This window comes from Oryctolagus cuniculus, chromosome 1 (assembly GCF_051225735.1).
Source record: "Oryctolagus cuniculus isolate XC-2025 breed Fujian yellow rabbit chromosome 1, ASM5122573v1, whole genome shotgun sequence".
NCBI lineage: Eukaryota > Metazoa > Chordata > Mammalia > Lagomorpha > Leporidae > Oryctolagus > Oryctolagus cuniculus.
In genome coordinates, this window is record NC_142867.1 from 102,182,241 (window position 1) to 102,207,137 (window position 24,897).

Genomic DNA, 24,897 nt, shown 5'->3' on the forward strand with positions numbered 1-24,897 from the left:
TCTTACCTGTAACGCCTCAATATGTTAAACTGAATTTGCTAAGTAAATAGCCTGGTACCTCTAAGTGGCTACTATAGAGCCAAACACTAACCTGTTAATAGTCTTAGTTCCCATCTTTAACATTAAAATTCTGTAGGAAATAATGATGGATACTTCCCTTTCTAAAGCAGTGTATGCAAACCCAAATCAGAAAACTCTTACATGAAGAATTTAAAGGAGGTCAAAGTATTAAGGAAATAAAATAGGGACTCATGGTCTTGCTACAGGGAAAATGGCAGCTCTTAAAATCTTGACATAAACATATTAAGAAGTTGATGTACTAACGAAAAAGTGGGAGTTAAAATTACTTAATTGAAGAAAAGGATGATAATGTGATAACCTTCGACATATGGATCAGTTTTGAGCCTATTTTTCCAACCTAACAGTGTTAGAAGGAAATTGGATTGCCAGATTTTATGATACCACAAACATCTGTAGAATCCACTGAGTTTTTGAAATTCATCCTATGTGATAGACATTAAAATATGATAGGTATATTATTTGTAGTTAAAGCACAAAAGATGTAAATACAGTTCTCATTTAAAATAAACTTAAAACTATCATTGCAGCTCCACATTTAACTTTTTCCTCAATGATGTCTAAGCTTTTTTAGTAAATTAATGCTAACATTAATTCCTTATAATTTTATTTCAAGCCTTTTAAAGACTTTTTTTTATTGTGCAAAGAATGGGATGCTTTTGGAATTTAAAAGTTTATTAAAAATCAGCAAGCAACAAGGTGATAAAAATTGGGACATAATGTAGGTAGGAATGGTTTTTAATAATTTAATAATGGTTTTTATACCCTGAACACCCTTCTAATGGTAAACAAGAATGAGCTGCAGCCAACGCCACGGATCACTCCTCTGCCTGCGGCGCCGGTACTGTGGCTTCTAGTCCTGGTTGGGGTACCGGTTCTGTCCCGGTTGCTCTTCTTCCAGTCCAGCTCTCTGCTGTGGCCTGGGAAGGCAGTGGAGGATGGCCCAAGTGCTTGGGCCCTACACCCGCATGGGAGACCAGGAGGAAACACCTGGCTCCTGGCTTCGGATTGGCACAGCGCGCCAGCCGTAGCAGCCATTTGGGGGACATGAACCAACGGAAGGAAGACCTTTCTAACTCTGCTTGTCAAAAAAAAAAAAAAAAGTTGCAAAAAAAGTCTGGTAATTTTATAAGTGATAATTCTAGTTCTTAGAGACAAACTAAATATAAAGCACAACAGTATATAAAAATCCTCTTTTGACACCAGATGTTTCTGGCCTTGAGAACAGAAATCAGGTGACAGTTGAGTATTACTATAAACTGCGAAGACACAGGGCTTTTTCTGTTTTAGAATTGATGTATCACTTGTTTAAGAATAGATGATAATTAGTAAGCAAGCTTTTTAAAAGGCAGTTAATCTACAGACTTATAGTAACTGCTGTAATGTAGGCTGAAAATAATATACATTAAATAAATGCACTTCGCATCCAGTTCCTTAAGAATATTAGAATTTTAGAGTGAAATGAATTTGATAGTGAAACTGCATCTGCATCAAGACAAACTAAAAGCTGTGCCTTAAAAGCCATAATTAGAAACCCTAAATCACCATCAGCTGACAATCAATTCTTCCACAGAATTAATCACTGTTACTTCCAAACCAAAAGGTTTTCATTTAGGGGTACGTGTCAGTCTACTACTACTATAAATTTTCCTATCCACTTCTTAGATTTCAAAAGTGATGATGCATGGCTCTGACAGTGACTATAATTTTCAGGAAACATAGAAAAATCCATGTAAAATAACAACAGTGGACCTTTAAGGCATGAGTTTTTGTCACTTTATTGTTAACCAATGAATATTATCCAAAATTAGAGATGTAATTTAATTGTACAACACAAAATTATGCTAATGGTAAAAGCCTATTGGAATTTGCCAAATACTCATTAGTGTATTTTTACATTGTAATATAAACATGTGCTCAACTGCTAATGATAAAAATTATAGTTGATTTTTAGTCACTACGAAAACCATATTGCAAATGGTTGTTTGGAAAAATTCACACAGCTTTAAAAATGGATTTAATCCATTTTAATCCTAATCTACAAATAGATTATAAACAGCAAATATAACTGGTAGTTTTTCAACACTGTATCAAAGTGGTGTAGCAGTGGTAGTGCACATAATTCAAAACGAAGAAAATGAAAGTCCAGGTTTTCACCTATTATGGCAATTTTTAATGCTTTGGAAAAGTGAAACTTAAGTTTCAAAGCCTGGAGAGTGGGCTCCACCATCAGGCCCCCTGATTCTTGCCCACAGTTTTGAAGCATGTGTATAACCATTGAGCAACAGCCACTTCAAGTTAACCAGTTATCTTTTGTCCTACAAAGTCAAAAAAATATATTAAATGCAGCTTTTTCCTTTTCATGTCTGCCCAGATTAATCCTTTTAAAGTCAGCAAAATAAAGCACGAGATATTTTCAGACACAAAGTCAACTGACTGTGCATGAAAAAATGTTTAATAAAATGGCAATTTTAACAGATAAATGTAAATTTGAGTGCATAATACCAAATGGAAAGTAGCTGAACCACACAGAGAAAACAAGGCTCTCCATATCTTCAAATCTAGGTGTTTTCCAAAAAAGTATCACAACGTTTTTTTCTCTAACTGGGAGGATTTCTTCAGTAAGTCTTAACAAATTAATATAATCTAAAATTATATCTAAAATAGGATTAACCAAAATTTAGAATAAAAAAATAAGCACAGTGATTTAGAAACCAAGTATGATTATGTTAACTATGATACCAAGAGATGAAGGTACAGACATTCTTCATATGCTACAAGGGTAATTTCTCTTTCTCTCTCAGACACACAAATACACACACACCCCACACTCCTCCAGGAAGATAGTATACCAGTGAAAGCTTTGAATTTTAATACAAATCAGAATCCCACAGTTCAATTCAACAATAAGGCAGTTAATTTAGCACTCAGGTATTCAGAAAGAAAATGAAATCTCAAAAAAGTATTCCTTCATGATTAAGACTGTCACATAATATTATACAACGTACAGCTTACACACTCCATCGGGTTGGAACAACCAGTCACCGCAGGTGTAACAGTGAGGTAGTATTCTTGTCCCCTTCTTGGGACTGATGTTTTCAGATGCTGCCCTTCCAGAAAGGTCCAGGATTTTTGTTTTAGTGAATAAAATAAACTACCAACAAATGTGTATTTTCTTTTATTAAACATTTGATTTTCTTAAAAAAATCTATGAAAAACTTTTCAAATCTTTCAGACAACTTATTTGCGAGTAATATTTCATCAAGAAGCTGTCCTAAAAAATTTGTTGTCTATATCTCTGAAGCGGCAGGCAACAAAAAACATAAATGGACTTCAGGAGATGAAACGCCAACCAGTTTAGCTGTTAAAGATGACTGTGATTAAGCAAACACCCAATATTGCAAATTAAATGGGGAATAGCTGCACTGTAGCACGAAACATTCTAATTCCTTTTATTATTCATAGACACCTCCTACACAATGATCAAAGACTATCCACTCTGCTACTGCCATCATTTCCAATGATCTGTATCATGGCAGGATATGAGAAGGGCACACTGAAAAAATGCAAGTGCGAGAGAATGTGGAAATGCATGCAGATTAAATATAGAAGGGGCAAGGGAAAACAGAGCGCTCTAAACACCCATTAAAATCTCACCAATTATGCTTTAAAATGTAGAAAGTGCTCAAACCACACATACACATTCATCAGACATGATAATTAGTGTTAATTTTCAACAGAAAAATGGAAAATGGACAATGTGAAAGGAGGTGATAGATCACTGTTCTCCATTCCCTGGCCCAAAAGAAAACCAAACACAACAGCACACTGCCTTAATGTTGAAGAGTTCCCCTTAAATTTTTCATTTAGCCACCACAGTCAAACTGGTGTTAAGTGCTTTGGCAAGGTGGGATGCACTCCATCACATCTGCAAAGGCCTGCTTTTCTCTGATGGTGGTTCAGCTTATGAAGAACATGTATGCAAAGGAACAGTTCTCACATTGCTTCAAACTCATCAATACGCTGCTTTGTATTGCCTTGTCGAATCTGTCGCAGAGTCTTGTACTTATCACGGCCTGCTTTAACATTCTCAGCATGAAGAACGTCATTTTGTGTTTTCTTGGTCTCATCTCTGGCTTGGGCTAATTCTGAACTTAATGCCTATATTTAAAAAACAACAAATATGACTATTTCTTAGATTTTTTTTTAAATTTGAAAATTTTAAAGTTACAAAAATACATATATAAAAATTTTTTAATGGATTAAAACTTTCAGTGTGTAATTTTTCTTTATCAAGTATGTAGGTTTTTTTACTTTCCCTAATTAATGGTGCTGGTAGTGGTTAGGGAGGAATAGCATGGCCCTTCATTTCTGCTTTCATCAACCATGGTATCTACTGATTATTCTAAATTTCTTTGCTTTCTCATCCAATACTTCAAATGACTTAAACATTCAAAATAGACTTTATGTTGCTATTATTCTAAAATTTATATCATGAGGAAGGCTTTCTCCAAGTCTTAACAAACATATTGCAACTGTCAGTTCATTTTCTTAGACCTTACCAATTAAAAAATAAAGTTTTCAGAAATACTCTCATTAAAATGTACGATTCTGGGCCGGCGCTGCGGCTCACTAGGCTAATCTTCCACCTAGTGACGTCAGCACCCAGGGTTCTAGTCCCAGTCGGGGCGCCGGATTCTGTCCCGGTTGCCCCTCTTCCAGGCCAGCTCTCTGCTGTGGCCCGGGAAGGCAGTGGAGGATGGCCCAAGTGCTAGGGCCCTGCACCCCATGGGAGACCAGGAGAAGCACCTGGCTCCTGCCTTCGGATCAGTGCGGTGCGCTGGCCACTGCGCACCAGCCATAGCGGCCTTGGAGGGTGAACCAATGGCAAAAGGGAGACCTTTCTCTCTCTATCCACTCTGTCAAAAAAAAAAAAAAAAATTTACTATTCTGACCTCATGTACATTACCAAATCTGAAGAAAATTCAAATTACATAGCCTCTTACAGGTAGTCAAATGTTACCATCATTCAATCCATACTTCATTGTTTTAAAACTACATTTATCTTTTAACACACTAATGGGTCAAGCTATAATTAAGCAACTCACTAATTAAGGCCTCATTAAACAAAGCTAACAAGTATTTGCTAATGAGGTCATGCAATGAACAAAAAAAAAACCATGACAACAGGACATACCAATCACAAGGCCAGCCAGTGTTAGACTTACAAAATTATTATTTTAAAAGAAAAGTATGTGTTCAGTGCAGAAAACACAAACAATATTCTAAATGTGCACACAACAGTAATTCTAAATACCTGGAGTTGTTTTTTAACACGCTCATTTTTCTGTGTTTCTGTTACGCGTTCTTCCTCACTTCTGTGGTTCATTACCCCTTCATTTGATAATTCAGCACTAGCCTCAGCATTATTCTCATCATGTTCATCATGCTCATTTTCTGTTGGAGCAATGACTGGTGGTGGTGGAGGTGGAGGGGGAGCAGACATCACAGTTTTTAACTCTTCTTTGGTTTTTTCCAAGTCTTCCTGGGCTGCAAAAGCCTGAATATTAAAAACAAATGATTAGCAACTTACTTTGAAAACTGCTCTTTAAAAAAATCAAATTATCTTCATAACAGACAATTTCAGAGTAATGAAAACAGGCCCCATCAATGAAAGGTCTGTTATCAGAAAAATGATACAATGTAAAAGACAATTTTTAAATTACAATTTTGCAAACCTAATAAAATTCTGCCAAAGATTATCAATTGTTGCTAAAACTGTTACAGTTGATAGGACACTGATATTCATATAAAAATGCCACATTTAAGGGCAGATGTTGTGGTCCAGCAGGTTAAGCCACTGGCATTCCTTAAGAGTCCCAGCTGCTCCACTTCCGAGCTGGCTCCCTGCTACCGCGCTGGGATGACAGCAGAGGATGCCCCAGGTGTCTGGGTCCTTCCCAACCATGTAGGAGACCCAGATGGAGTTCCAGGATTCTAGCTTTGGCCTGGCCCAGCCCTGGTCATTGTGACCATTTGGGGGAGTGAACCAACAGATAGAAGATCTGTCTATCCCCTTTTCTAACTCTGCCTTTCAAATATAAATATTAAAAAAAAAAATCATTAGATTACATAAGAGCAACTAGAGGAAAAATATAACCATACAATAGTGGAATAAATTGCCACTACTGTAATCTAATGATTGATTAAAACTGCTATAAGTGGGTTACTGACATAAGTATCTTCAGATATGATACAAATACTCAACAACACCAATTACCCCAGTAATCACATTATCCCTGTTTGCCTAGTACAGTCCTGTGCTCACTGCTGTCCTGGTGTAATGATTAATAACACTCCCTTATACTTTCACAAATGCTCCAGTTTGGATAATAAATTATATGGAAGTCTTATCTATAATATACTGTAGCTAAAACTTTCATTTAAATTCTTCAAATTTCTAGGTATAAATTATTACAGTTTACAGGAAATTCTAGGGAATAAAGGGATAAGCTGAATGACATCGTAAGTAACCCTATACAGAAAGGACATTCTGCAGTTCCCTTTAACAAATCCACTTCAAAAAAAGACGACTGTCACACAGTAAGACAAAGTTAGAGCAAAGCCCTACTCTGAACGCTGGTCTGAAAAATTAGCTAAAAAGAGTTTTGGATAAATTGACTCATTCTGAGTATAATCTAGTATTAGATGAAATGCAAATTGACAAAAGGAACAGCATGAATGTACGTGGATTTCTACTTTGTTTGTAACAATGCATTTTTTCCATCAACATTTTGAAGTACTCTTATCTATACATATTTTCTTTTTTTAAATATTTATTGCGAAGGCAGAAAAGTAGAGGCAGAGAGAGATAGGTCTTCCATCTGCTGGGTCATTCCCTCTCAAATGGCCACAACAGACGGAGCTGGACTGATCCAAAGCCAGGAGCTTCTTCCAAGTCTCCCAGGCAGGTTCAGGGATCCGGGTATTTGGGCTATCTTCTACCACTTTCCCAGGCCACAGCAGAGCTGGGTCGGAAGTGGAGCAGCCAGGACTTGAACCAGTGCCCACATGGGATGCCAGATCTGCAGGCGGCAGCTTTACCCGCTTTGCCACAGTGCCAGCCTCTATACATGATTTTCATGTACTAAAAAACTTTATAATACAATTTAAATTGCTATAAAGAAAATGTAAGACTGAAAGAAAGCCATTTTCTTTGATAAGCACATTTTACTGTAGCATTAATCATATACATATGTATGATCTGTGAGTGTAAATTTTCTAGTGAACTCTGATTATCTTATATGCCCCATTCCTGCAACTAAAGCCTGATTTAAGGCACCGTTGGTGAAGTCAAGGCCTGAAACTCCAGCATTCCATATGGGCACTGGTTCAAGTCCCAGCTGCACCACTTCTGCTCCAGCTGCCTCCCTGCTAATGCACCTGGAAAAACCAGAAGCTAAAGGCCCAAGCTCCTGGCATTGGCCTGACCCAGCCCCAGTGACTATGGCCATTTAGAGAGTAAACCAAGGGATAGAAGATCTCGTCTCTCCCTTTGTCTATAACTCTGCCTTTCAAATAAATAAATAAATCCTCAGCATCATTAACTGCACCCCTCTAATTCACATTCAATCATCTACTGCCACACTCTTCTGAGAATATCATAAAATGTCTCAACTCTTCGTGTTACTCTATATTCTCATTCTTATGTCTATAGTTTGGGTATTTTAAGAATCCACTATCATAATCTGTTCTTCATACTGACTGCTGAGCTTTTTTTATAAAATCATATTTAATTTTGTTACGATCTGTTTTAAAATCTTCAGGAACTCTTTTGTCTACAGATACTCCTTGCTGCCTTGCTTTGGCAGGGAATTTACTTAAAACCTTTCTCAACTTAATTCACAATTATCTAACTTACCAAACCCCTCTCCCAACATTTTTTTTCTTAAGACTAAGTCATTTATTTGAAAGGTGAAGTTAGTAGGACAATCTTCTGTCCACCAGTTCACTCCCCCAAGGCCACAACAGTGGGGGCTAAGCCAGGCTGAAGTCAGGAGTCTGGAACTCCATTCAGGTCTCCCACATGGCTGGCAGGGGCCCCAAGTACTTTGGCCATCTTCTAGAAGCTGTTTTCCAGGCACAGTTGCATGAAGCTGGACTGGAAGCCAATCAGCCAGGACTCCAATCAGCACTGATACCAGCAGCTTAGCCTGCTGCACCACAAAGCCAGCCCCCAACAGCTCTAAGCCTGAAGTTCTAGTTATTTGATGGCTGTCCTGAAATCTACCATGGATATTCATACTCCCTGTACTCACTGAGTCTGCTGTCTGGAACGTTCAGTCCCTCAAAATACATTAGTGAAGACCAGTTTAAATATGCATGGGTTTCCCAACCTTTGCCATATTTTCAAAGAAATTAATCACCTCTTCTGTGTTTCCACAGTACTTAGCTTACATTCATTTTACATTCCTTCTTCTCTACAAGTCAGCATATGGCTGAAAACAAAATAACTATTAAATAAGATACTAAATGAACAAACAGATGATTACTTTGTGCTGCCACTCAGTAGCTTCCTCTTCCTTCTTCTTCTTGGCTTCTTCTAGAAGTGCAATCTTGGCAGTGAATTCAGCAAGTTCTGCTGCCTAAAATGAACAATGCAGTTACTAACATGACATGTTGAGCCAACAAAACTTTAACATACATGCCTGGGCTTTTTAATATATTTTTAAGTTTTTACTTGGGAGGGAAGAAATGCTGGACAGAAGGGGAAAGAGATAGTGAAGGAACTCCTATTTGCTGGTACACTATCCAAATGGTTGCAAAGGCCCGGGGCCAGGAGCTGGAAACTTAATCCAGGTTTCCAGTGAGGGTGGCAGGAACCCAACCACTTAAGCTGCCTTCCTGGGTACACATTAGCAGAAAGGCAGAATTGGGATTAGAGCCAGGATGTGAATCCAGGCACTCTGCTATGGGATGCAAGTGTCCTAAGGAGAATCTAACTACTGATAGGCCAACCACCTGCCCCCTACTTGAGCTGTCATACGTGTTTTCTGAGATAACTTTCCATGTTAAAAAAGCCAGCATCTTTAAGATCTTAGAAGGTCCTTGAGATAATAGCTAATAGGGACACAAAGTAAAAGGATTTTTATTCCATAGACCAGTTAACCCTAATTCAGTTGAAGGAATTTAAAATGTGAAAGTTAGCTACTAATCACTTTTTTTTTTAAGGGAAAGTGTTTATTGGGGGAACCCAACAGGAAGTGAAGAAGAAGGAAGAGAGAGAGAAGGAAAGCTAGAGAGAGAGAAAGAGAGCGAGTGCCACGTGTTCAGGAACAGTTCCTCTTAAACCTTTGCCGGGGTCAGGCAGGGAAGCAGGAGCAGCAAATCCCATTAGGGTGGTGTTGGAGCTGACACCAGTGGTTGGGCCATGTGGCCACCTGGCTTCCAGCAACGGCGGCTGGGGCTAGAGCCTAGGATGGTGTCCAGGATATAGATCGTGCCATAGATAAGACTGCCTAACTTTACTAACCTTCCCCCCTTTTGTTTTTGATAAAGCAGGAGTTGTATAAGATTACATTAGTCTCAAAAGTCCAGGAGGTGTAGAGGGACGATGAACTGGCTTTAGAGCTACTTCCTGCTGACATGGGGTGACGAGGTACTCTGCTGGCATGGGGCAAGCTACTCAACACTTTTATCAACAAACAAGCCACTTGCTAAAATCTACAAAAGAAGAAATGACACTGACATAGTGCTTTATAATTAAAGAGCACTTTGTCAAAATAATGTCACCTGATTGTGCAATAATCCCATAAGGAATATCATCGCTCTTTTTTTTTTTCTTTTTGACAGGCAGAGTGGACAGTGAGAGAGAGAGACAGAGAGAAAGGTCTTCCTTTGCCGTTGGTTCACCCTCCAATGGCCGTTGTGGCTGGTGCGCTGCGGCTGGCGCACCGCGCTGATCCGATGGCAGGAGCCAGGTGCTTCTCCTGGTCTCCCATGTGGGTGCAGGGCCCAAAGTCTTGGGCCATCCTCCACTGCACTCCCGGGCCCCAGCAGAGAGCTGGCCTGGAAGAGGGGCAACTGGGACAGAATCCGGTGCCCCGAGCGGGACTAGAACCCGGTGTGCCGGCACCGCAGGCGGAGGATTAGCCTAGTGAGCCACAGCGCCAACCTCATCGCTCTCAGGGCACTGAGTCAAAAAAGACCCAAAGCAAGTGGATGCCTGAGCTTATATTTAATTCCAGGATCTTCCAAGTGTCCGGCATCCTGAAGATTTCCAAGTCCACTAAATGAACCAAACCCCAGCCAAGTCTGATGTCTATTTCTCTTTTTAGGAAACAAAACATATTGTGTCAGTTTATCTAAAGCAAAACACTCCAGTTGGCTTACTGCTGAACCTGTCCAAGGTCTGAGTAAATCTTCTGTTGCCAACAGGCTCCATATATAAAATGTAGAAAAACAGCTCTTAAGAATTTTATTTTTAGAGTTTTTGGGACAAGAATATAATTTTTAGGTTTATTTCTACTCTGTTACTAAGCTGTATCTTTGGTTTGCTTTCCAGAAGGTGTATCAACATAGTTTTACGAATGTTCACTGGGTACATGTATTCTTTCACTCCAAGAACTAGGCCCGTTCCTTACCAGCTGTTCCTGATTCTTCATCTGGTCAGCAGCCTGTTTTGCTATGGCTGACTTGGCCTCTTCAGCAGCTCGACGCTCTTTTTCAAGTCGTTCTGCTTCTTCTTTCGCCCGCTTTCGTTCCTGATCCAGCTCTAGAGCTTTTCGAGTCTGTTCTTCTAGTTCTGTCAAATAGAAGTGCCACACCCCCAACCCGAGAATGATTAATTCCAATGATTCTCCTTATCAAAAAAGCTAAAGTAGTGTAAGGAATCTCATCTATACAATTTTCAAAATTTAGCACATGCATAACTGCATATATAATCTCATTTGTAACTTGGCAAAAGCCTAGAAATTTTCACAAAACTGTTAAACAATTTCAAAATGCCAAAAAATGAAAATCTTTAAGTTCTAGCAAGGCTAGAAGCACATACTTTCTAATAAAAAAAAAAAAAAAACTCTCCATTTAAAGTTGTGACAAATTGCCATGTTTCAGAAATCTATAAAATAACACATTCTAAAACTTAGGTAAATCCTTACTTAGCCAGATTAATACAGATTTAATATCCCTTATCCAAAATACCTGTGACCATAAGCATTTTGGACTTTGGATTTTAGAGTATTTGCACATACATAATACGTTATGTAGGCGCAGGACCCAAGTCTCAATGCAGAATTCTTTTATACATGTAGTCTGAAGGAAATTGTATACAATTATTTTAGCAGCATTGTGTTTAGACTGTAACCCAAACTTGAGGTCAGATGCAGAATTCTCCACTTATGCATATTGGGATTTTTGGATTAGGGAAACTCAATCTGTATTAGATAAGTAAATATAAAAATCTGGGAAAAAATACCCCAAATAGTAATGTTATTGAAGATTTTGAGTCACTGAAACAAAAAAATGGCACTGGAAACAAAATGGCTGGAAACAAAAAAATGGCACTTTGATGAAAGCTAGTGATAAAATAACACAAATTCTGTGGTACTTTTGGTTATAAAGATGAAATATGTATAACACTGGATGTTACCACAGTTAAACCCAAGGATTTTTCATTTTAAAATTCACAGTCTAAAATCTGAACAATCAAGCCAACCAATAATAAACTTTTCTTAGGATCAATCTTTCCATCTGGTTGACTGATATGTAAAACAACTGAAAGCATGGTCTCTAGAGACATGTGTAGGGCCTGTCAGTGAGGCACAACAGGTTAAGCCGCCCACCCCACATGGCTGATGGTTCCAGTCCCAGAGTTCCGCTTCCCATCCAGCTCCTTGCTAATGGCCTGGGAAAAGCCGCAGAAGGCGGTGCACTGTTTGGGCCCCTTCTTCCACATGGGAGACTCAGGTGAGTTCCAGGCTCTTGGCTTCAACCTGGCCCAGTCCCAGCTGTTGTAGTCATTTGGGGAATGAACCAGTAGATAGGTCTCCTTCTCTAACTCTGCTTTTCGAAGAAATATTTTTAAAAAGATACATGTACACCCAGATTCATGGCAGCATTACTGACAACAACAAAAATGTACAAGTAACCTAAGTGTCTACTGACAAATGAATAGAGAAGCAAAATGTGGTATATACATACAAAGGGTATTATTCAGTCGCAAAGGAAGGAAATTCTGACATAGGCTCCAACATGAACAAACCTTATAGCAAGTAAAATAAGCCAGTCACAAAAAGACAAACATTATATGATTTCCCTTATCTTAGGATAGTTAAAATCAGTGATAGAAAGTAGAATGGTGTTGTTGGGATGGGATGGGGGGAATTAAGGAGTTAGTTTCAAGGGAAGAGACTTTGTTTTTCAAGATGAAAAGAATAACATTTTGATTGTATTTATTATCACAGCGTATATTTAAAAATGGTTAAGATGTTAAATTTTTGTGTTATGTATATTTTACAACAAAAGCAAAATGTTTTTTCTCTAACAATACAAATTCTTCTGTACTAAGACAAAAAAATTGAAATAGTCTGGGTTCAAAGTTAAAATCTGAAATTTTAAAATTCATTATTTTCTAACACCTCTTTGTTGTAAAAGTCAAGTTGAAAAATGGCAGATAAGGCTATTCTGGGACATTTTACCTAGTTTTTTTTTTTTTTTTTAAATAAACTCTGAAAACTTCAATCCCAGTGTCTTCCAGGATGCAAGGTTTTAAATATTCATAAATGATTCCCTTGATTCTTTGCAGCTGACTGAGTTAGAACAGGGGTTAGCAAACCATGGTATGGCCCAAGTGAAAGGCAGAGCAGAGACAGGGGGAAAGATAGATCTTCCCATCATTTGATTCACTCCCCAAATGGCAACAACCAGGGCTGGGCCAGGTCATACTAGGAGCTTCATCCAGGTCTCCCACGTGGATGGCTGGGGTCCAAGCAGCTGGGCCATCTTCTACTGCCTTCCTGGGCACATTAGTAGGAAGCTGGATCAGGAACAGAGTAGCTAGCTGGGACTCAAATCTGCACTTCAATACAGGATGCTGACTTTGCAAGCAGCAGATTAACCCACTGGACCATAATGCCAGCTTTTTTTTTTTTACCAGTTAAATGAAATTTATCAGAACAGTCACCTTCACCCCTTAAGGTATAAGAAAGAGCTACTTTCACACTGCAATAGCACAGCTGAGTAGCTGGCACAGAGACCATGTAGAGTTTGATATTTACTATTTAGTCCTTTGTAGAAAAAAATTTGTGAATATACAAGGTAGACTATTTCTAAATTATTTTTAAAAGTTTTATTTTATTTGAAAGGCAGACAAAGGGAAACAAATCTATCCACTAGTACATTCTGCAAAGGCCCATAACCAAGCCACTCTGTTAAAATTCATTGAGCTTTACACCTAAGAGGTATGCATTATTTATCTGTAATTCAATGAAAAAGTAGCTTTTTCTATTTTTAAATACAACTGTTTGGGTGGGTGGTTAAGCCACAAATTTGGATGCTTGCAACCCATATTCGAGTATCCGGTCTGAGTCCTGGCTCCACTCCTGATTCCAGCTTCCTGGGAGAGAGCACAAGTGATGGCTCAAGTACCCGGGAAATATAGGGTTTCCAGCTCCTCACATTTAGGCAACAGACCAGCAGATGGGAACTCTCAAATTTAATAAAATTTTTTGAAACTCAGAACACAAAATTAGGAATTATTTCTATTTTAGCAACTAGGAACATAAGGAAACTGAAGTTTAAAATGATTTGCGGGGCCGGCACTGTGGCGTAGTGAGTAAAGCCACCGCCTGCAGTGCTGGAACACATATGGGTGCTGGTTTGAGTCCCGGCTGTTCCACTTCCAATCCAGCTCTGTGCTATGGCCTGGGAAAGCAGTAGAGGATGGCCCAAGTCCTTAGGCCCCTGCATCCATGTGAGAGACCTGGAAAAAGCTCCTGGTTCCTTCCTTCAGATCAGAGCAGCTCTGGCTGCTGCAGCCAATTGGGGAGTGAACCAGCGGATGGAAGACCTCTCTCTCCCTCTCTGCCTCTCCTTCTCTATGTAACTCTGACTTTCAAATAAATAAATAAATCTTTAAAAAAAAAATGATTTGCATCTAGCCATACTCTAAATCACTGTCTTCCTTCACTAAGAGTTAAGGTCCATGAAAGCAAGAACCTTATCTGTTCAATACTACATCCCCAATACCTAGAACACTGTAAGTACACACAAGATACTTAAGTATTCAAAATAAAAGAAATACTTAAATCTCAACTCTTTGCTATGACTTTTTTCTGAATATGGCAATCCACTTTAAAATTGGTTGGAATAGTAAACAAAACCAAGTCTGCATCTCAAATATCACCAACATATCTTCAAAATGGTTATAAATATGGGCACCAGTATGAGTCAGGCTGCTCCACTTCTGATCCAGCTCCCTGTTAATGGCCTAGGAAAAGCCAAGGATGGCTCAAGTGTTTGGTCCGCTCCCACATGAAGTTCTTGGCCCAGCACTAGCCACTGCTGCCATCTGGGGAGCGAACCAGCCAATGGATGATGAAACAATCCCTCTAACTCTGCCTTTCAAATACATAAATAAATTTAAAAATTTTAAATGGTCACAAATGATAAATATAATTTAACAATGACACTATGGAAATATAAAATGGAAGAAGTGTAAAACAGACTCAGTTTAAAAATTAAAAGAAAATAATGAAGTCTAAAAATGTGATTTCTTAAATAAAAAATATAGGTTATATCATTACTTATATCTGGCCAAAATTAATGCATTTGAATGAGAAGGCAGCACAAATTATAAGACAATCATATAGATTTTAGGACAGCCTGAGAAAGCTTTATTAGAAAACAAAAATTAGACTTCCTCTGCCTTAAGATGACTGATTTGAAATTGTCTTGATAGGGATGTTCTACAGTCTTTATGTTCTATCTTCCCCATTTTATATCCTAAATAAATGAGATTAACGATTTAGTAAATAACTTCTCCCAGGAATGAAGATAGGTCAAAGTGCTATGACTCAAATCTTTTCTTTAAATAATGTTTGTAAACATTCCTTTTTAAACATTTTAATATAATCCAGCTTTTATTTACAGTTGTCTTCCTCTAAAAGTATATTATTCACATATTACTTTGTACAGATCTCTCACTGTGTTAACATTTTGTTGCATTTCTTAAACTATATATTTATATTTCTAAAACACAACACAAAATAGGCATGTCATCGACTCTGATGGATGAAAAAGGTACCTAATGGGGCCAACACAGTAGGTAAAGCCACTGCCTGCATCACATATAGGCACCACTTTGAGTCCCAGCTGCTGCGCTTCCTATCCAGCTCCCTGTGAAAGCAGTGAAATGTTGTCCAAGTCCTTGGGCCCCCTGCACCCATGTGGGAGACCTGGAAGAAGCTCCTGCCTCCTGGCTTTGGATCGGCCCAGCTATGGCCATTGCATCCATCTGGGGAGTAAACCAATAGAAAGAAGACCATTCTGTCTCTGTCTCTCCCTCTCTCTCCCTTTCAAATAAATAAACAACAACAAAAGAAAACCTTAAAGGTGAAAATCCTTTAATTTTTAAGAAAGAAAAAGGTACCCAGAATGCCAGAAACAGTATCAAGATGCAATTCAGGAAACAAGTTCTACCCTTGAATTGTAGCCTATAAACAAATACTTTACTACACTTGGTCTTTGAATCACATCTGTTTCTAGGTCTTTGACAGCCATGAGAAGTCAAGCTTCTAATGAGTTAGAACACCACCCAGGAATTTTGTCTTATAACAGTATTCAATTTTTTTCTTTTATAATAGTATTCAACTTCAGAGGGATTGCTATAAATCTGGAAGCTGATTCATCCCAATTTTTTTGACTTTTCCCGTAACTACCCACTGTTCAAGAGCATCTCCCTATCACAGGAAGCTGGTGTATGGAATGAAAAGACATCTCAAATAGGTAAGACTGCTCGCTATTTCCAAGGGAACCGAATGGCAATTTCTACAAGTTGTTAGGAGAGCAGGTATTAGATCTAATTTTATAGGCAATACAGATTTCACATTACTCCCTGAGATTCTACTGCTTAGGAAGCAATACAATACTTTGGCTCAATAATTATTCTGTCTGCTGTGGGAAATTAGTATATGCTAGAGTTAACTAACAGAAATCACATATTTTATACCCAATGTAGCATTCTGGTTACATTGTGTCTAAGAAGTAAGTTCTTCTGTTTAGAAGAACTTTTGTATGTGTTGTCTATTTTCTGATACACTGAAATGAAATCTTTCTTATGGGTTGAGTTCCAAAAAAATTAGAACTGAAAGTGCATTCAAATAATTAAATGCCTCAAAATACTTAATATGATTTTTGTTTATATAGCCCTAAAGAGTAATAGGCATAAACTGATACATACAATCATTTACAAAATGTGAGTACAAATGAGAAATATTTGTACATCCAATTAAATGACAAAATTATTTATAATATGATTCCAAGAATTATTGATTTGGCAATTGAATGCACAAACAAGATTTAATAGTAGCAAAGAAATACTATCTGACAGCAGAGTAACTGTGAATTCACTGTCAAAATGAAACTTGTACCTTTTTGGGCTTTCATTGTCTGTTCTTCAATTTGCCTTAGACGTTCCATTAGTTCCTCCTTTTCACGTTCTATTCTTTCCTTTTCCTTTTCTGCTATTTCCCTTTTCTTCTTTTCATTCTCTAACTGTGCTCTTAAAAGAAATTACAATGTTAAAAATTAATTGAAATGTTATTTATGTGAAATCCAAGTACTAACTATGAACCAACCAAGAAACTGCAGCACATTTTTTTTTTTTTAAAGATTTACTTTATTTATTTGAAAGGCACAGCTAGAGAGGGAGAACCGGAGAAAGAAGCCAGGAGCTTCTTCAGGGTCTGCCACATGGGTGTAGGGGCCCGAGGACTTGGGCCATCTTCTGCGGCTTCCTCAGACATATTAGCAGTAAGCTGTGTCAGAAGTAGAGTGCCCACTGCGGATGGCGCTAAGGTGCAGTGGGTTAAAAAGCCCTGGTCTGCAGTGCCAGCATCCCATATGCCAGTTCAAGTCCCAGCTGCTCCACTTCTGATCCAGCTCTCTGCTACAGCCTGGGAAAGCAGTAGAAAATGGCTCAAGTCCTTGGGTATTTGCACCCAGGTGGGAGATCTGAAAGAAGCTCCTGACTCCAGATCGGCACAGCTCTGGCCGTTGCAGCCATCTGGGGAATGAACTAGCAGATGGAAGACCTGAGTGGCCAGGACTCAAACCAGCACCCCTACGGGATGCCAACATTGCAAGTGGTGGCTTAATCTGTTATGCCACAATACCAGCATAAATATTTTTAAGTTTTCTTTATATTTACATATGTTCAAACTATATGGTTAAAAATATAAGACTATATCATTATACTATATACATTATACTTGTATACAAACATGCTGCATTTCAAAGTATGTCTTACTGAAGTTTATGTAAAAAAATCAGACTTTAGGAAGAATTATAAAGAATATACAAGGCATAAACTTAAGGCAGATCTGAGTGGAGAGAAAAGACATCAGGATTCTTACCATTTCCATTCAGGACAAACTGCATGTCAGCCCTTAATAATAAACTGGACAGTAACCATACCTTAAGAAATACATTCTTTACATTAACAGTAGCCCTGCACTGGGAGATAACTATGGCTTGAAGGAAGCACACAGGAAAACAACCTGGAGAGTGACAATTCTCCACCACTAAAGTAAAATCATGCCAGTTTAATTTCTCTGGTAGTACCCATTTACATCTAGATTACAAGGTGACATGTCCGTTTTATCCCTTTTGAAAATTCCATTAGAATGACAGTAGGGTCTTGGTGGGAAAGAGTGCCTTGATCATGTAGCTGCATCTGCCATGGGCCTGTAAGACTGTTTCTTTTAAAAACAGTTAATTCACTCATCAAACATATATTGAGAGTACCCTGGGTCAGATTCTGTCGGCTGGGAGCAAGGGAAAAAAAACTGAATGAAGAACTTACCAGATAATATACTATTTTCTAGTTAATAAGTTTAATCAATATTCAAACCACTACTTCAATGAAAATAATTTTTTGGTTTAATAAAACAATCGTAATTTCAGCTCCAACACTTAACTGAGTATGCTTTTATGTTCCACAAAAACAAATAACTGCAGGGGAGCCAGCGTTGTGGTGTGGAAGGTGAAGCTACCACCTGCGACACCATCATCCCATATGGGCACTGGTTCCAGTCCCAGCTCCCTGCTAATGACCTGGGAAAAGCATCGTAAGATGGCCCAAGTGCCTGAGCCTCTGTACCCACCTGGGAGACCAGAATAAAGCTCCAGGCCTTTGGCCTGCCACAGCCATTTGGGGAGTGAGTTCCTGTCTAACTCTGCCTTTGAAATCACTGCCAGGCCAGCATGGTCGAGTGACAGGAAAGGACACGACTACAATGCCAGCATCCCATATAGGCACTGGTTCATGTCCTGGTTGCTTAATTTTTGATCTAGCTCCTTGCTAGTGGCCTAGGAAAAGCAGCAAACGCTTGGGCCTCTATACCCATGTGGGAGACCCAGACAACAAAGCTCCTGGCTTCTGCCTGGCCCAGCTCTGGTTTTTCTGGCGATCTGGGAAGTCAACCAGTAGATGCAATCTCTCTCTCCCCAACTTTTTTTTTTTTTTTTTTTTTTAAAGAAATTGCTGCCATCTGGTATCCATTCTGAATTATAGGCACAAAACCAGTTATTCAAATTCTAGTTTCTGAACAACAAAGTTTTTCTTTTATTTATTTATTTATTTTTTTTTTTTGACAGGCAGAGTGGACAGAGAGAGAGAGAGAGAGAAAGTCTTCCTTCGCCGTTGGTTCACCCTCCAATGGCCGCCACGGGCGGCACACCGCACTGATCCGAAGGCAGGACCCAGGTACTTCTCCTGGTCTCCCATAGGGTGCAGGGCCCAAGTACTTGGGCCATCCTCCACTGCACTCCCTGGCCACAGCAGAGAGCTGGCCTGGAAGAGGGGCAACCGGGACAGAATCCGGCGCCCCGACCGGGACTAGAACCCGGTGTGCTGGCGCCGCAAGGTGGAGGATTAGCCTAGTGAGCCACGGCGCTGGCCTTCTTTATTTTCTAAACTTAAAATAAATCTTCAAAAGAAATCTATTTATTTTAAAGGCAGAGTTACGGAGGGAAAGTCTGCCATCCACTTGTTCATGCCCTAAATGATCACAGTGTTCCTGGCTGGGCCAAGCTGAAGCCAGAAGCTTCATCCAGGTCTCCCACAATTGTGCAGGGGCTCAAGCACTTGGACCATCTGCTGCTGCTTTCCTGGGTGCATTAGAGCAGGGAACTGGACCAGGAGTGGAGCAGCTTAACACACTATGCCAGCTCCAAAAACCTACATGTTAGTATTATTGCAGTTCTTAGGTTTCCATCTCCATCTAACAGAGTCCTGCCTGAGGGCAAACAGATATAACTGTCAATACAGCAGGAGGCAAGACAATGAGGATAACTTCTTAGTGTACCCAGCAAAAATAGGAAGTTTAAGGGTCTCCACGCCTCCCTGCTGATTTAATGAATCCTCAAATCATTTAAAATCTGAAGACCTGTAAATTCATTCATACTAGGGAAGATCAATTTCTCTCTGAGGTTCCCTACAAGGTACTTTTTTCAGTAGCCAATGAAAAAAGCCAAAAACTATATATACTCCCCCCCACACAGAAAGTACCTTCAACTCTTTCTCCTTATTCTATTTCAAGCTAAAAAGCATACTCAGTCAAAGGAATTGAAGGAGTTGGGAGCTTCTACCCCTGTAGAGGATCATGACTGATAGAGACTTTGGGAATATTTGTGTTTCCCAATTTTCTTGGACAAAAGGGTCTAGTGGAAGCCTAACAGGTTACTGCCTTGTGTTTTTAGGTAGCAGAAACATCAGGCAATACAAAACAAACAAACAAACAAAAAAAAAAAAAACAGTACTTTTCAAGTAATTGCTAGTATGGCCAAGACCTGCTCTTTTTCTGTTATGTTGGGATGTTGATTAAGTCTCTATGCAATCACACTCAGTGCTGCCACAGTTCCCCCAAGATAGCTATCTACTTCCTTCGTTTCCCAAGTCCACAAGACACTTCTTGAAGACTCAAGCTGCAAACCAGATCTGAAGGCTACATGCATACTCCATCAACTCAGAACCTTTCAAGTTCAACTCTAGCAACATGGCCCTTACTGGGGATGCATGCTGGTTTTACTTGGCTATTTCTCATTTTGTTGTTGTTCTTCAGGGATGAGTGAAAAGATAGGGGAACAGAAAAGGAGACTGAAAGTAACCTAGCCACATGCAACATGGGGGAAAAAAAAAAAAACCTACAGCAGACAAATAATTTATTTGAAAGTCAGAGTTACACAGAGAGAAGTCTTCCATCCATTAGTTCACTCCCCAATTGGCCATAATGGCCAGAGCTGTGCCAATCCGAAGACAGGAGCTTCTTCAGGTCTCCCATGTGGGTGCAAGGACCCATGGACTTGGGTCATCTTGTATGGCTTTCCCAGGCCATAGCAGAGAGCTGTATCAGAACTGGAGTATCTGGAACTCAAACCAGTGCCCATATGGGATGCAGGCACTGCAGGAGGCAGCCCCTGATTTTAATTTTTAAAGTACTTTGCTGTACTCTATGAGGCTCATATCTCACATGTAAGAATCCTCCCCTGGGGCCAGCATCCCATATGGGTGCCAGTTCAAGTCCCAGCTATTCCACTTCTGATCCAGCTCCTTGCTGATACACCCAAGGAAGCAGTGGAGGATGGCCCAAGTTCTCGGGACCCTGCAGCCACACGTGAGATAGACCCAGAAGAAGCTCCTGGCTTTGGCCTGACCCAGCCCTGGCCATTACAGCCATTTGGGGAGAGAATCTTGTTTCTCTCCTCTAATTCTGCTTTTCAAATACATTTTTCTTAAAAAAAAAAAAAAAATTTAAAAAATAAATAAATAAATAATCTTCCCCTGACTTCAGCCATCACTAGCTAACTGTTCATTCAACTAATATACATGCCTTTGGCTCTCCACATAACTGTGTGAAGCCCAATTTTTGCAGGAAACTAAAAATTTCTGACTCATCTCTAAACATCATTCACTTGGTTTAACTAACCCTGCTGTACTCAATCTGCCCTAGGCATACCACACATATTCTCACTACACATTTGTTGAGGTTGGCGTCCTCTTCTGTCTCTCCCCCTCCCCATCTAAAAAAGGCCTTCAAACCTGAGTCACGTCACCCTTGCCCTAAAAAGCCTCTATGATTACTCTAACCATGGATAGCCGGTAGACTCATTTTGACCTAGTTGGTCTATATCAAGTGCATAAATAACTGACTATTTTGTAATACCCTTTTTGAAGAGTATCAAATGGGGGCCGGCACTGTAGCACAGCAAGTTAAGCTATGGCCTGTAGCACCAGCATCCCATATGGGCGCCAGTTTGAGTTCAGCTACTCCACTTCCAATCCCTGCCAGTGCACCTGGGAATGCAGCAGAAAATGGCCCAAGTGCTAGGCTCAGGTCCCTGGTCCAGCCCTGACTGTTATAGCCATTAGACAGAAGACCTCTGTCTCTCTCTCTAACTCTGCCTTTAAAATAAAGAATATCAAATGGGTTTAGTTACATATTCCCAAGAATATTTATAATTATATTCAACTTAAACTACGTATTAAATACTGGCTATTATAATAACTCTTAGTACTTTGCTAAATGCCTACCTACCAGTGTCACTACTTCTTAAGACAAACCCTTGAAAATTAAACTATTTTTATATTAAGAGTGAGGAACATAGGCTTAGAAATTATCTGATTAAAATTCAAACTCAGAAAGCCTGCATCCTAGTGATATATGTGCCAGCTCGTAAGATTCCCAAAGCTAACCTTTAACTGGCACATGGCACCTTGACTACAAACTCGACGCTCTCAGTTTTTAAATCTGGCAACAATTATGGTAAATGGTAAGAACAACGACAACAGGAAACAATCATCCATAGTAAATAATTTTCGTGGCTAAAAAAAAAGTAATGAGAGTTATGGGGAGGAAAAATGGTCACATGCAAATGTAACAAGACAATGAAAGCAAAGAGGCTTCTGTGCTGCCCTTTCCCAACTATAATTCTAGCAGCCCAGCTCTGAGAACTTCCCCAGGTATATCTGCTGGCTGCTTGGCCAGTGGACTTGAACAAAGTGGTTTCTGAATATTTAGCTACTATTTCTCTGGCACGTAAAGCAGGAAATAAATGAAGACTTGACATGCCACTTCTAAAAGATCGACAATCTCAAAGTGTCTATAATAATGCAAAACATCCTCTAAGCATTCAGATGAATACTTACTGAATTCCTACTGTGTATAAGGCAGTCAGTCAATGTTTACTAATGAAAGTTGTAAAATTTATACAAGAAAGGAACCATAGATATCTTCCGCTTCCATCTTAGGCCTTAAAATAACTAAAATATAGCACAATCACCAAATGGCACTTATTAAACATCCTACACATACCAGAAAGCAATATAGCACTCCTCTCCATGTGCCAAAGAAACAAAGGACACATAGACAAGAGGGTAAACAAGAGGAGCCAGCATCCAACTGTATGCTAATACACCTGGAAAAGCACCGCAAGATGGACGGCCCAAGTCCTTGGACCCCTTCACCCAGAAGTTCCAGGATTCGGATTTGGCGGAGCTCCGGCCATTGAGGCTATCTGGGGAGTGAACCAGCAGATGGAAGACTTTCTCTGCCTCTGCCTCTCTGTAACTCTGCCTTTCAAATAAATAAAATACACCTTTTAAAAAAATAAACCTGTGGGTGGAAAATCTATGCCTTTCACATAAATAAAAACTTTTTTTTTTTTAAAAAGGGGGTAAATATATCAACATGGGCAAGCAGAAACTTTAGACATAATATGGCAAGATGAATACTAGTTGCAGAAACTGCGCATAAAGTAAATTCATATTTAACTCATGATAGAAGATATTCAAGAGACTGGGTCAAAGATGGTTTTTAAAAAATTAACACTGTAGTGCTCGCTTCGGCAGCACATATACTAAAATTGGAACGATACAGAGAAGATTAGCATGGCCCCTGCGCAAGGATGACACGCAAATTCGTGAAGCGTTCCATATTTTTGCGGCCATTGGAGGGTGAACCAACGGCAAAAAGGAAGACCTTTCTCTCTGTCTCTCTCTCACACTGTCCACTCTGCCTGTCAAAAAAAAAAAAAAAAAAAAATTTAAAAAAAAAAAAAAATTAACACTGTAAATAGCTTTTGAAAGGCTATGATGCCTAAGAATATAAAGAAAGTAAAGCACAACCAAGAATATTTTAAGTGTGTAAGACTAGAACCACAATGTAAGTAAGCTAAAGGCACAGAAGAGTAGAAATCAAGACAGAGCTGGGGCTGGCACTGTGGTGCAGTGTGATGCAGTGTCGGCATCCCATATGGGCACCAGTTCAAGACCGAGCTGCTCCACTTCCTATCCAGCTCTCTGGTATGGCCTGGGAGAGCAACAGAAGATGGCCCAAGTCCTTAGCCCCTGCACCCACGTGGGAGACTCAGAAGAAGCTCCTGGCTTCAGATCGGCGCAGCTCTGGCCGTTCCGGCCAATTGGGGGGTGAACCATCGGATAGAAGACCTCTCCCTCTCTCTCTGCCTCTGCCTCTCCTTCTCTGTGTAACTCTTTCAAATAATAAATCCTTAAAAAAAAAGAAAGAAATCAAGACAGAGCTATAAGTGACAGTCCTCATTACACCTTTAAAGGTAAGATCAGGAATTACTGAAGAGCTGAATGTTTACAGCTCCATTTTTTTAGGCCTAGTGTAATACTGTTCTACTAAGTCCTCCTCAGTAGAGGCTGACTTTAGTTTTGTCTTAAAATATTTTCAAATAAACCTTAAGTCTAGGCCAGCGCCACGGCTCAATAGGCTAATCCTCCGCCTTGCAGCGCCAGCACACCGGGTTCTAGTCCCGGTCAGGGCACCAAATTCTGTCCTGGTTGCCCCTCTTCCAGGCCAGCTCTCTGCTGTGGCCAGGGAGTGCAGTGGAGGATGGCCCAGGTGCTTGTGCCCTGCACCCCATGGGAGACCAGGAGAAGCACCTGGCTCCTGCCATTGGATCAGTGCAGTGCGCCGGCCGTGGTGGCCATTGGAAGGTGAACCAACGGCAAAAGGAAGACCTTTCTCTCTGTCTCTCTCTCTCACTATCCACTCTGCCTGTCAAAAACAAAAACAAAAAACAAAACAAAAAACCTTAAGACTAAAAATTCATCTAGAATTGAGTGTTATGTTACTGATTAATCTGGTTTGCATTCAATATCATCCAATCAAATAATTTTTAACCTAATATTCTTAATAAAATCAGCGCCCCCAAGAAGTATTAGTGTTTTACTACTACACACAACAACTTTTTAGGTGAAATCTACAATGTGACTAATACTGTTTCAAAGTTAAGATTCTCAGCACATTCTTACCCTGAAATATTTTTTTAAAGATTTATTTATTTATTTGAAAGTCAGAGTTACACAGACAGAGGAGAGGCAGGAGGTGGGTGGGGGGGTTGTCCTCCATCCGATGGTTCACTCTCCAATTGGCTGCAACAGCCGGAGCTGCACTGATCTGAAGCCAGGAGCCAGGAACTTCTTCTGGCTTTCCCACACAGGTTCAGGGCCCCAAGGACTTGGGCCATCTTCTACTGCTTTCCCAGGCCATAGCAGAGAGCTGGATCAGAAGT

The 24,897-nt window shown here is 39.7% G+C and overlaps 1 protein-coding gene and 1 non-coding gene across 6 annotated transcripts in view; one reads left to right on the forward strand and one right to left on the reverse strand.

Annotated features, from left to right (window-relative positions):
• The window catches only part of RDX (radixin), an 85,717-nt gene that overhangs the window by 22,069 nt on the left and 38,751 nt on the right, over window positions 1-24,897 (reverse strand). For 4 of the 5 annotated variants that reach the window (XM_089312426.1, XM_051849641.3, XM_070077871.2 and 1 more), the window contains 5 exons: window positions 16,728-16,858; window positions 10,722-10,882; window positions 8,631-8,723; window positions 5,396-5,638; window positions 4,079-4,239 (listed from right to left, as the gene is read on the reverse strand). In XM_089312426.1, coding sequence (XP_089168552.1) covers window positions 4,079-4,239; window positions 5,396-5,638; window positions 8,631-8,723; window positions 10,722-10,882; window positions 16,728-16,858 — 789 coding nt within the window. Of the gene's footprint in view, window positions 1-1,840; window positions 4,240-5,395; window positions 5,639-8,630; window positions 8,724-10,721; window positions 10,883-16,727; window positions 16,859-24,897 lie in introns of those variants that run through there. The other variant, XM_089312432.1, reaches the window with a different exon arrangement.
• Window positions 23,191-23,297, forward strand: LOC149128528 (U6 spliceosomal RNA). The gene has a single exon (XR_016227791.1). It is a non-coding gene; the product is annotated as a U6 spliceosomal RNA (small nuclear RNA).